The 13,822-nt window shown below is 35.8% G+C and overlaps 1 protein-coding gene across 1 annotated transcript in view; it reads right to left on the bottom strand.

Moving 5' to 3' along the window:
• Positions 1 to 7,922, bottom strand: part of LOC140246940 (CCR4-NOT transcription complex subunit 4-like) — a 35,654-nt gene extending 27,732 nt beyond the window's left edge. Inside the window, exons 1-6 of the mRNA XM_072326258.1 lie at positions 7,866 to 7,922; positions 5,065 to 5,212; positions 4,373 to 4,441; positions 3,349 to 3,461; positions 2,666 to 2,755; positions 1,015 to 1,075 (exon numbers count right to left, since the gene is read on the bottom strand). Of these exons, the coding sequence (XP_072182359.1) occupies positions 1,015 to 1,075; positions 2,666 to 2,755; positions 3,349 to 3,461; positions 4,373 to 4,441; positions 5,065 to 5,091 (360 nt within the window). The 5' untranslated portion in view covers positions 5,092 to 5,212; positions 7,866 to 7,922. The remainder of the gene's footprint in view (positions 1 to 1,014; positions 1,076 to 2,665; positions 2,756 to 3,348; positions 3,462 to 4,372; positions 4,442 to 5,064; positions 5,213 to 7,865) is intronic.
• Between the last annotated feature and the right edge of the window lie 5,900 nt (positions 7,923 to 13,822).

The raw sequence follows: 13,822 nt of genomic DNA, 5'->3' as shown, positions 1-13,822 counted from the left end.
CATTGTCAAGACGTACTCTACACCTGCTAAGAGAACAATGTAATATGGCGGAGGAATACCGGTCGCCATTAGGACATCTTTATTTGTGTGGTTTTTTTTTTTATCATTTGGTACAGATGTCACTGAGGATATCCCTCATATTATGTTATCCAGGTAAAGTACTTGTGCTTTCGTTCAACATGTCTTTTTTAGATATTATTTTTAAACAATTTTAGATCATTTTACATATACCTTAATATCGGTGACGTCACTTTTTCATGTTGTACATTGTACATAGGTGTATTCCTTTTGAATTACATACTATTCGGCCTTCATGTCAGTTTCATACATATATGGGACTATGGTAATTGATGATTACAATGTATTTACGTGGGAAACAGTAATAACTGTGGAATTCGTCTATCCTCTGCACAGCTAGAATTGTAAATTTATATAATACATCATGTTGTTATACAATATTCTTGTTCCCTGGACAACTTGCTAAATACAATATACATACATTGTAGCATACAGTCTAGTGAAAGTTTACGATACGAATTACTGTGAATTCTTCTTTTATTTTCACAGCAATAATTCATCATTTTTTATATTCAGGAATTATGTCCTTTAGACAGCTTCCCTATTATTTATACGGTATACCTGTGTGCTTGTGTCTATTTGAATGTGTAAAAATGATTGATTGTTGGCTTTGTTCAACATGAATGAAAGAATGTCCCTCCCTCAACCTACCCCCTTTCTCCCCCCCCCCCCCCCCTCTCTCTCTCTCTCTCTCCCTCTCTGGGCAAGAGAAAGAAAAGTCAAGCAACACCGTGCCTTTGGGACGCCTGCGCGTACACACTTAACCCTCCAAGCGCACACGCTAAAACCATAAGCGCACTGTACGCTGGGTAACGACATGGCGTCCAATTTATGAGTTGGCCAGACTCTCTTAATATACGGCACTGACACAAATATACACAGAGCGCCCTCACTAGTCCAATGATTTATAATATCCCAATGCCCTCAAATACTCACCTCTGTGTCTGCCAATCGTTGTGAGAGACCTACCACAAAGACCAGGTTCTTCTGCACCACCCTGTCACATAACACACAAAGCAAGTCAATCAATGAGCATCAAAATCTAATAATAATAATGATAATCATAATAATAATAATAATAATAATGATGATGATGATGATGATGATAATAATAATAATAATAATAATAATAATGATGATGATGATGATGATAATAACAATAATAATAATAATAATAATAATAATATTATTATTATTAATAATAACAATAATAATAATAATAATAATAATAATAATAATAATAATAACAATAATAGTAATAACAATAATAACGTACCTGCCAAAATTTCAAGATGAAATATCTTACTCGTGGATTGCAAAAATGCAAACTGAAGTTAAAAATCTTACTTCAGTCAAATCTTTAGAAAATACACATGGAAGGTACATCTCAGTATTTTTTTTAATCTTATTTCTAAGACAGAAAATCTTATTTTGCTATTCTTAATGTAAAAAATCTTACTGAATCTGATAAAATCTTATTAGTTGGCAAGTATGTAATAATAATAATAATAATAATAATAATAATAATAATAATAATAATAATAATAATAATAATAATAATAATAATAATAGTAAATATTTGTGTACAGCACAAACAACATTCAAGTCTCTATGCACTTTACAGAAATGAGAAAAGACAGATACGTGTATAAGAACACACAAAAACATAGAAGCAAAATTACCTGGAAAACACATCATTAGTTTACCTAATGGAAATTACTTGACAAACAAATGAAATTTCAATGAAGACTTGAACTGATCTAGTGATGAACATTCTCTGATATCATCAGGGAGCTGATTCCAAAGATAAGGTATTGAATGTTGAAAAGATCATTAACCATATGATGTACAATTACTACATTATACGGTGTTACTAATTGTTTAGAACACAATCCACAGTCAGTCAGGAGGGGGCAAAGTTGTCAGAAACTCCTACATGGAATTGTGAGAGAATTCTTTGTTCTCTATTAGATTTAAAAGTGACTTTTGATAGAATTCACTGTTCTCCATTGGATTAGAAAGTAGAAGTTGTCACACAATTTAGCATTCTCCATTAAAATGATTGTTGTGTCAAACTTTAAGATCCATTTGCTCTACATGGTATGCAGAGACAAAAGCCATTCTTGTACCAGTATTCAGAGTCATTTGATAGTTGTGATAGAACAAATGAGGAAACCACTAAGGTCTAGACAGACTGCTCACAGTCTAGACAGGGCCTGTTCTTATTAACCCCTGTCTAGATCTCAGGGTGTGTTCTGACTACTTAGAGTTTTGACAGAGTGAGTTCTTACTATTGGTAGTCTAGAAAGGGTGTGTTATTACTACTCAAGTCTAAACAGGAAATGATTTTTCTACTCAATCTAAATATGTACATGTAAGGCATGTTCTCACTGCTCAGTCTAGACAGGGTGAGTTCTCACTACTCAGTCTAAACAGGGCATGATCTTACAACTCAGTCTAGATAAGGTATGTTCTCACTACTCAATCTAGATAAGGTGTGTTCTCACTACTCAGTCTAAATAGGGTGTGTTCTAACTGCTCAGTCTAAATAGGGTGTGTTCTTACCGCCCACAGTAACTGAACTCACCTTACACTTGCCAAGTGTTTCCTGTTTTCTGTAATCTTCTGTTTGCGCTGGATGTCTTTCTGCCTCTTTTCATTCTTTATCCGATGCAACCTTGATAGGACAGGACAAAAATAAGGTACTGAATTGCTCTTTCTTGACCCTTTTCTTCCGTCCAAGTACAATACCGGTATTCATTACATGAGCAAACTTAAATAAAACATATTAACATTTTATGAACCTTTGTGGTGTTCATATTACAGATATTAATGTGGAGTCCACTGTTAATTGATCATAATAGATGGTACAATCTCACAAATACATAATATCATAACATCTACTTGTGAATTTACCAGCGCATAGCTATTTGAAAGGGAAAAAAAAGTATATTTCCCTTTCACGCAATTCACAAAATACAGCATAAAGTATCAGTTTGCATCTCTCCACTCCCTATCAACAAACACGAAAAGGCAAGTATGGGACAGCACTAAAAGCTACATGTATTACAATGGACTCCCTGTACAACAAATGTGAAAATGCATGTATGGGACTGCAGTGAAAGCTACTGCAATGGATTCACTGCACAACAAACATGAAAATGCATGTATGGGACTGCAGTAAAAGCTATTATAATGAACACACTGTACAACAAACATGAAAAGGCATGTATGGGACTACAGTATAAAGAGCTATGAAAATGGACTCACTGTTCCTCTGAGAGAGGCTTGAAGTCTGCAGGGCATTCCGGGTAAGCCTTCCTGCATGCTGGACACAAACCGTTCTCATCTGTTCTGATTCTATGCCAGCAAAACCGACATATCTGCAGGAGGAGCGGAGGGAAAGTAGATTTTTAGACGGAGCTATGAATTCTCGGGCCCGATTTCACAAAAGGAGTTTAAATTTAGCTTGTGGATTTTGCCTATATCGTCCGTGCGAATGTGTTCACACATCGCAAGTGCAGCAAGTCCTACAATAATATATACACACTGAAACACTCGGGTGAAAGGTACACATACAGTATGCCTACCGTATGCCCATAGGATTACACAAACACAGGACTTAACCCGTTGAGGACAGACTAATTTTGCTATAACACGCACCTCCCCGAGCATACTCAGGACTCGTCTTCAACGGGTTAACACTTCTAAATAATTCAGTGGTACTTAAGTCTCCCACAGAGACTACATTGGAGTATCCACACTACATACTACAGAAAGAACATCCTGTGGGAAATACAGAATAATACACTTCAAAGTACACACTGACAACTTGACAGTCTCATCAATAAATTCAGAAAATGAATCCAGAAAATAAGAAATATTATCGCAGATATTGTATCAAGATATGATGTAATTTTTGTGGTTTAAACCGAGCATCATTTAAAAGAATGGAATGCAATATGTCATAGTGATATCTACTCAGTGTAGACGACATATCTAACAACACTGTCTTGTTAAGCTTGTCTGGTTTAATAGCTGCCACCTCTCACAGAAATACTATATGGGAGAAAGGCACATTTATTTTGTTCTACAAACACAGGGATGTTAACCTTGTAAACAGAATCCCAGTATTTGTATAGATCTTTTCCGAAATAGTATGTTTAGTGATACAACCTAAAAAGTATTTTCCATGAACCTTGCAGTATTTTTGGTTGAAAAGAAAATACAAAATAGAACGAAAAAGGAAGAGTTGGCATGTCTGCAAATGATTAATCTGCTTTGATTCACTAACCTGATAGCCACATGTGCATGGAAAGAAATTGATGTCATCCATTTCCAGTGGCTCCATACACAGTGGGCACTGGAGGGAGAAAGGGGGTGGGGGGGAAACACAAAAATATAAATGAAGAACTTACAGCGTTCTGCAATTCTAATATCAATAAGAAACATTGTGAATGTACAGTACAAAGGGCTAAGAGTCAATGTTGTCTTGCCACCAGAGAGATTTCTGTCTAGTGCACAAGTTTTGAAACAAGCTATTTCTGTTTAATCAGCCAGGGAAGAATTCGACCCATCATCAACACATAATATGGTGGAAGGTAAAATGTAACATTGGCTCCTCAATACACATAACAAAATCAAGCATTCAAAACAGACGGTTATGTTTCCATTTACATCAGCCTACTACATTTCTTCTTCGGACCACCAAAATTTCAGATTTACAAATTTTAAAGGGATTGTATAGTTTTGGTTGAGACCTATCTCACTAGATATATGGCATAAAACAATATACTTTGAATTCCTCTGGGAATAGTACACCCTTGTGTTCACAAATAATTTCTTGGTGTCTCACAAAAAGTTAAAAGGCCAATCCTCATCTCCACCAATACTATACCATCCCTTTAATGGCCCAAACAAGCTGCCACAGAAAAGAAGAGAGGGTCAAGCCCTGGAGATACTTGTTGTCACGCCGACCATACTCACTTCTGCTTGATCATCAATGTTCAGCATGATGAGTGTGGCTTGGCTGGTTACCCAGAGGGACAGTAGCACGGGTAAAGGGAAGAAAGATGGTGATCGTGAAAACTGACCGATGAGCACTCTTCAGACGCAGGATTAATTCCTGTCAAAACTGGAAAAAGAATATATCGGAAACAGCGGAGAAAATGTTAGGACGAATAAAACTGAATTAAATGTAATCTTACTGAGATGACTGATTCATAGACTACAAGTATTCTTGAGCATATCCCACACTGAGTACATGACTCTTCCACTTAAAGTTACTTCACTGAATGAGTGAATAATGAACATAAAGTTTTATGATACTGCTCGAATTGATGAGTTAAATGCGACTCGGTCGAGGGGAACTCGGGAGAACGACATCTTATACAGTCAATGGATTAGAATTTGTGCGCATGCGCTGGCCGTCAATTCGGTAGCTTTATGGCAAGGCCTTATCATACTGCTGGCAAACCCTCTCGCTGTATATTGCTTTGCTTTCTGGGTGGGTGCGCGCGCGCAGGCCTTGTCAGAAGGCTAAAAGCATTGCGACTCCGCCAGCACATGAATATTTACGTGCGCAGTGTACTGCATACTGACTTCGAAAATGGTGAATGAGATGGGGAGCTAAGAGATGGACCCGTAAAAAAATCGTTTTTTCAAGATCATTGGACCAGTGTGAAGAAGAACAAGGTGAACGAATGGTAGGAATTACATAATAATCCTATGTATAATATAAAAGTAAGTTTCTTTCTAGTGATATTCGAAACTTACGGAGGCGCCAAAATCTGTGACAGACTGTGTACGTTTTTCAAGCTTACCGATATAGCACTCTATTGACTTAGGATGCTCCCACAGTATAACTGTGTACACGGAGCGTCCCGGGGTTACCATGGTGACACATCAAAGATACAAGTGAAGCAATCTGCTTCAAAGACAGCATGGGGATTCATGGAATGGAAAGACTGGCCTGGTTTGGATATTTGCAAGTATCATAGTAATGAAATGTAACAGCTTTGACACTGATCTCTATGCAAGTACAGTACACACACACCCACACAATCTCAACTGGAGTCAACCGTTTAATGCCTGTACACATCAATACCCATGTACTAATACTATGTATACTGTACAATGGAAAACATGATATATTCGCGACGTGAAAATTTCCTTCATGGCAGCCAATGGCCTTTTTCGCAACACAAAATTTTCACAAATTGCCACTGGCATCCAATGCATAAAGTGTAGGCAAGAATGTTGGCGCTCACAAAATTCGTGAGATCTAGACTACAAATCCATTTTTTACTGGTTTCTGATGCAAATTCCTCGCACCATTAGCTTGCTTTTAAAATCTACTGTAGACCAAGCCTAACATAAATAAACTCTAAGAAAAATAAAACAAATCACATTCATTGGATGACAAGGAGGAAAAAGTGAAGTGGTTATAAGATACTAACTACCATCTGTAAAATTCATCCATCAGTCATCACATAGATCTACCATTCACCTGTTCTGACATTGTAAAACTTTAAAAGACAAAACAGTCAAAAAGAAATGACCATAAAACATAAAAGTACACTTCATTCCACACAAATGAAACCCACAGCTACCTAAATGGAATGGGTAGAACTCTACAACATACAAGACCTACAGACACCCTCTAACATTAGAGTCTAAACCTGCAATGTTAGGTTTACTTTTTAAAGGGCAGTATCATCCCCACTGAGGCACTGGCACTGCAACTGGTCAGCCGGCTGGAGTGCAACGCAACGCCAACCTGTACAATGTACTTCGAGTTTGACGGATGACATGTGTGTGTGTGTGCGTGTGCCACCATTTTTGGCAAGGCAGAAAGTTGACCGACAAGTAGGACCTATGTCTAATTTCCGCGAAAAACTTCTCATTTATAGTAACGACATTTGCTGGGTCAGTTGTTACAGAAGCGAAAAACTGACCCAGCAAATGTCATTACTATAAATGAGAAGTTTTTCGCGGGATTAGTCATATCTAGGCCTACTTGTCGGTTAAGGCAGAAAGGCAAAGAAAGGCAATCCAATGGCAATGCTGCAATGTTCAGTACAGCTATACCATGTATACAGTGTGTACTACTGAATATGACTTGTGTCTTTAATACTTTATTTAAGCCTCGATCGATGTCCATTGATTAACGTTAGAATTTTTGATCTAACATGTTACTATTGTTAGGTACCTACAACATCAACATTTTCAACAAGCAGCGAACACTAACGCGGCACACACGAATCGACGAATGTTTACTAAGCAGTCAACACAGTTCCTGGCATTTAATTCATAGATCTAGTACAAACTTTTCGACAACATGCAACAGTACGATGGAAAAGTTTGCACCATCGTCAAAGATTTCCATGAAAGTTTGCCAGTCAAACCTGGGAAACCTGTAAATTGTGGGCACTTTCGTGCGTCAAGGTAACTGATTGATAGTCCATAGACTCGTGACATCAATAGAAATCTACCGTACGTATCGCGTACATTGGCCTACCCCATACACAAGCGTGTGATGTTCTGCTGATGTGTGACATGACACGGAACAGGCGAATCGCAACACACGTAAAGTCAATGGCGAGCCGCCCAAAACACACCGTTATCCGAACAATAACTCGGCTTAGTAGTTTGAAGGTTTGAATAAATTTACCCTTCTAGAAACAAATTACTTATAGTTATGAACTACAGGACTAAGGCGTCGGTGCCATTCTATTGAACACACTTTTAAAGACTACATTTACGAGAAAAATGTTTCCATTACTTACGATGATGTTATTCCACAACACTTGGAGGGAAGTCCGGACTTCTCGACAGTCTTTCGGACGATTGCAATGAATACCCGTGTGATGGCTGCGCATGCGTAGATGACAAAAGTTCCCGGATGAAGAACTCGCGTATTGTATTGTGGGAATGTTAGGTGATTCATACTTTGAAATGCTCATTCTCGATTAACGTGAACGGGTATTGTGATTGTACGTGCACTGTTTGTGCAGAGCAGTGAACTGTAATTTGTAAACCCTTTTTTTATACGGCAGTGAAGTGTCTATTTGTGAGACATAATACAATAATAATGATCAAATCAATGAATGTATCTAACTTTTGATCCCTCTGTTGATGCCTAGCAGAATTTGTACTGGAAGATATATGAGTGAATTGGGGCAGAGAGGGCAATTAGATTGATGATGAGTAGCCACGTGCAGTAGGTCTAAAAAAAAAATATAAAATAAAATAATAAAAAATATTTGTGTCATTCAAGTGATGTGTAAAATATATTAATTGTGTTGCAAATTGAATAATGAAATATGTTTGAGTGTTTATAGGCCTACACTATTTTCGATCTTAGCTTTAGCTTCGCGTTATGGGTGATTATTGGCAGTAGGCCTACATTTTCATTGATTTATAAATGGTGATACTACATGTATATAGAAATAAAAAAAAAATAAGCAAACAGCCATATATATGCGAAATATATACAACATTCAATTAGAAACTCTAATGGAATGTTTAAAATCATTGATAGCAATAATATTGTATAAATTAGGCCTGCTCACTATTTGAACATTAAGATTTACCTCCATTTCTTCAGCACATCGTGCTCAGCTGAACTGTTATTTTAAAGGGACTGAAAAGTAGGCCTACTGGTTGAGGTGTGGATTCATGTTTTGAACATTCCTAAGTGAGATAATGAGAAATGTATACAAGCAGTATTATACTATGCATGAATTTAATCATAAATTTGATCAGTTATATCAGCATCAATCTTTTGTTCATTTTAATTGCCGTAGTATTACAAAAAAAAAATGAGAGTTTTGAGTCATATATCAATACTTTGAATTATAAATTTGAAATATAGGATTGACCGAAACATGGTTAACAAAGTCATCTCCTCTACAAATGTATCAACTGCAAGACTATGTTTTTGAAAATAATGATACAATTCATGGACGAGGAGGTGGAACTGGAGTGTATATCCTTAAATCTGTTCGATATGTTGTGAGACTAGATTTGACTAAAGAGTACAATAATTTTGAATGTTTATTCATAGAAACACCACGTAAAGGCAAGAACAGGTTAATTGGAATAATTTATCGTCCACCACATGCTTACCCATTTATGGTTTTGTTGATGAAATAATGCAAGTGTTTGATGAAACTGATATTCATAAGTTTGGTTGCTGTATTATGGGAAATTTCAATATTTACCTATCTCAAATTACTCAAAACCCAAGTGTTGATGCCTTTTTTTGATTGTATGTCATGTTTTTCATTTTATCCAGTCATAAGCTCCCCAACTCGTATTACAAACAAAAGTAGAACTACTATAGACAATAATCGTATATTCCTCAATACAGATACTTATTATACACCTGGTATACTTGTTTGTGACGTTAATGACCACCTGCCGGTCTTTGTTATTATGGCTGAATTGTTACCTCCAAAGGATGACTCTGAAATTTGTTTTAGCACAAGATGCACCAACAATGAAACTCTTCATAAATTTTGTGTTGAAAGTCAGTGTATATCAGTAGAAATCACAAATGAAGTGAATGAATCTTATGATAATTATGTGCAAGAGATAATAATAAGTGTTTTCCATTAAAGGAACATAAATGTAAAAAGAAGAATAAGAAAGTTTGGATGACTTTTCACTTGCAGAAGTTATGTTTGGAAAAGATCTGCTTTGTATAAGAAGTATTTGAGAAATCCAACTCAATACCGTAGAAATGTTTATAAGCAATTCAGAAATTATGTTACGAATGAGTTGAAAAAAAAATGTAAATATTATTCTGATAAATTTGATATTGTGAAGAATGATATTCGGAAAATATGGCAATGTGTAAATGGGCTCATAAAAAATAATGAGAATAGAAATTTAAGTTCACACGGAATAAAGATAGATAATGAGTTGGTCACAGATAAAGCTGAAATCTCATAAATGTTCAATGATTATTTTTCAACCATTGGTCATGATTTGTCAATGAATCAAGGTTTTAAAGATGATGGTGAGTTTATATCCTTCTTAAGCACCCCTGTGTATTCACCAATATTCTTTAAGCCTATCACATGTGGTGAAATTCTGTCTATTGTTTCTGAGATGAAAAATAACACTAGTGCAGGATCTGATTTTATAAGTATCCGGGTTGTGAAACAAGTTATACCATTTATTGTGAGAACATTGTGTGACATTTTCAATATAAGTTTATTAACTGGTATATTCCCAAATAATATGAAAATTGCACGTGTAATCCCAATATATAAAAAAAGGTGATAGAAGTCTTATGAGTAATTATCGTCCCATCTATTCTTAATACATTTGCTAAGATATTTGAAAGATGCATTTACAATAGAGTTACCGCATTTCATCAAGATTCCAATACACTCATTCCAAATCAGTATGGTTTCAGAAACGGGCACTCCACTTCTTCCGCAGTATTAGAATTTATGGAAAATATCATCCAAGGGATTGAAAACAAAGAATTTATTTTATTTGTCTTCATTGACCTGTCAAAAGACTTTGACTCTATTGATCGTGATATTTTATTGCATAAGCTTAGTCATTACGGTATACGGGGTGTGGCTTTAAAGTGGTTTGAAAGTTATTTACATAATCGACAGGAATAGAAGGTTTCAAATCGGATTATAAGGTTGTAAAATGTAGAGTCCCTCAAGGTTCCATTCTTGGCCCTCTTCTCTTTTTGATTTACATATAAATGATTTACCAAACTTTTTTGCTGACGATACAAATATTTTTATGCGTAACAATGATCTATCATTATTATTTGACAATATGAATATAGAATTGGAGAAATTAGATGCATGGATGCATCAAATAAGTTAATTTTGAATGCAGGAAAAACTAATTTTATGATATTTGGGACTCGTGAGTGTACTGATAATTTCGTTTTATATTATAATAGTGATATGATCAAACGTGTAACAAATATAAAGTTTTTGGGTGCTATGTTGGATGATAAACTGTCTTGGAATAGCCATGTTAATATGCTCTGCAACACACTGTCGAGAAATATTTGTATATTGCGAAAACTGAAATTTTAACCTAAGCACGTGTTTGTTATATCATTCTTCCATTTCATCTCATTTGAGTTATTGTACTCTCGTCTGGTGCCATTCAACTAAAAAGAATGTTAAACGTATTCATTTGTTGCAAAAGAAAGCTATTCGTATCATAACTCACTCACATTATTTGTCACAAACTTCTGCATGTATATTCCAAAAAAATGAATATATTACCAATTCAAGATATAATCTGCTTCCAAACAGGAATTTTTATGCAACAGTATTTATTTGGTGCATTACCAGCCCCCTTACAACTATGTTTTCATCTCAACAGCAGTATTCATTCTTATAATACAAGAAACCAACAAAATTTTCATCCTACGCTCTACCGAACAGAATTAGCCAAGTCAACAATTTTTTACCAAGGTCCCATTTTGTGGAGTACTTTAGCAAAGGAACTGAAAAATTGCAAATCATTACAGCAGTTCAGAAACAATTTTAGACGCACTTTCCGTATGTAATAGCAACATGGTTTTGTATATTCTGCCAGTATTTTACTCTTTTCTTTTTCCTTCTTCATCCTGCTTTGATTGTGAACCATTTTGTGTCTATATATTTTGTACCTATATGTTGTAAGTTGAGAAAGTCTTGTATTTACTTTTGGGCCTATTCCCAACAAGCCTGAAAGGCTTTAATTGGTCCCCCACAATGAATATGTTTATACTATGACTTGAAATGTAATGATTGTTGTTTTTAATGTGGAAATAAATGAAATGAAATGAAGTGATACCCCTTAGAATTGCATGCTCTTTGTCATCTAGAGTGGTTTCTGAATATATCGCAAAACGTCGACGTTATCAAAAGCTAAATCCTGACCTCAACCAGAACTGTGAACACCCTTTAAAGTGTTGTATGTAAAGCAAGATATCATTGTATCTCTTTCTTTTCTTTCTTTTGAATTCATCTCAATCGAGTTCCCATCAAGGCTTCTGAAAGCTTAAAGAGGAAATCCACCCCCAAAATAACAATCTTTACAAGAATGAGAAAAAAAAAATCTTACAGAACTGTAGTTACAATTACAAAAATCGGATAAGAAATAAGGAAGATATGACATTTCTAAATTTCATTTTTTTTAAACGTTTCTTGACCAGTTCTTATGAATAGGTCCCACTCGAATAAAAAAAAAATGAGCGAGTCGATCAGTAGTGCCCTTACAACTCTTCATGTAGGGCCTATGTTTTATATGAAATTTCGGGGAAAAGGTTATTTTTAGCTAGCACAAATAAATCATAATCCTCTACCAAAATATGTAATCGTTAACATTAGGTTCTTATTCATTTCAGGTGGTTTTGAGGCAAGTTCTGTATCCATTAAACTGAATTGAGATTTTTGTAATTTATGTAGCTATTGACAAAGAAATTGTGACGGCATGACATCGTCAACTTGCTGACTTGAAACATGTATAGGCCTAAACGACAGTATTGATCAAGAAGTGGTTTCCGAAAAGTTTTGATATTTCAGAATGTCATAGCTTCCGACTTTGATCATTTTTGCACCATTACTCTGTGGGTTTTCTTTCTCTCTCTCTCTCTCTCTCTTATGAATTTTTCAAAATTCTGCAGTGTATTTCTTCCTTAAAGCAACAACAACAAAGATTGATTGTATATTATTAGTATGTTCTCACAAACAGAATGACGTAAGGGTCACATGACTAAGTGTTTGACAGCCCCGATCTGTGCTGAGGATGTTAGTTTGTTTACTTTGAAAGACATACGTTGACAGCAGAACGTGAAGGCGGCTTAACTATCAAACACGTGAGTTGAGTGCTCCAAATGCCCCTGCATACACTTGACAGAATGAGATCGGAAGCTCCAGGCCTGATCACGAATTCGCCGTAGGGGGCAGTGTTTCACAGATCCGCGCAGTGCCGGAGGTCATATTTCTTATTTGACTTTTTAACATGTGTTTTTGATGATATTTGTCCCTACATCATATGAGAAATTACACATTCAAGAGTTATAAAGCTTCCCAAAGGAACACTTTTGAAAATCATGCCCTTTGGATTTTTTTTTTTTTCAAAATAAATCTTGCAGTGTTGATCAGTTCTTCATAAGATGAATACATAGATGCAGGCAGTTATCCTTGATTATGGGGGTGTCATCATCACCTTATTGCCTACAAAGTACTTTGAAAGACTTTGTTTTGTCAAACAGACTAACTTTATGTATTTTGAGCTGTTTCAGTGGTAGCCAAAACAAAGAAACACATTAAAATAACACAGTCATTCAAAGTTTGGTGATACTGATGACTGCTATGTACAAAGATCTAGGGCCTAGTACCACAACAACATCATATTAAGAAAACAAAATGTAGTCAAGCAGGGTTGGGGGGGGGGGGTAGATGAGAGGGGTGGGGGGGGGGGGTGGGTAGGAAGGAGAAGGGGGAGGGAGGAAGAGATCTGACACAATAGATCAACATAAACCAGCAGAGCTTGTATGGGATGAATACTTCCCATAGACTTGTGTGCATTGCGTGCATTCTCTATAGGGCTCATACGGGTAAATAATTCCCCATAGAGACGTGTGTTAAAATTCAAATTTCAAAAAATTATGTAAAATGTAAAATTTTCACTAACCTGAATAAGTGAGATACCCTTTCATCCATCAAATTCCAGGGTGGATTCTTCGGCTCAAATTCTGTCCAAT

Source organism: Diadema setosum, chromosome 3 (genome assembly GCF_964275005.1).
Source record: "Diadema setosum chromosome 3, eeDiaSeto1, whole genome shotgun sequence".
Classification (NCBI taxonomy): domain Eukaryota; kingdom Metazoa; phylum Echinodermata; class Echinoidea; order Diadematoida; family Diadematidae; genus Diadema; species Diadema setosum.
Note: the sequence above shows the minus strand (reverse complement) of the source record. Positions and strands in the feature narration are given on the sequence as shown.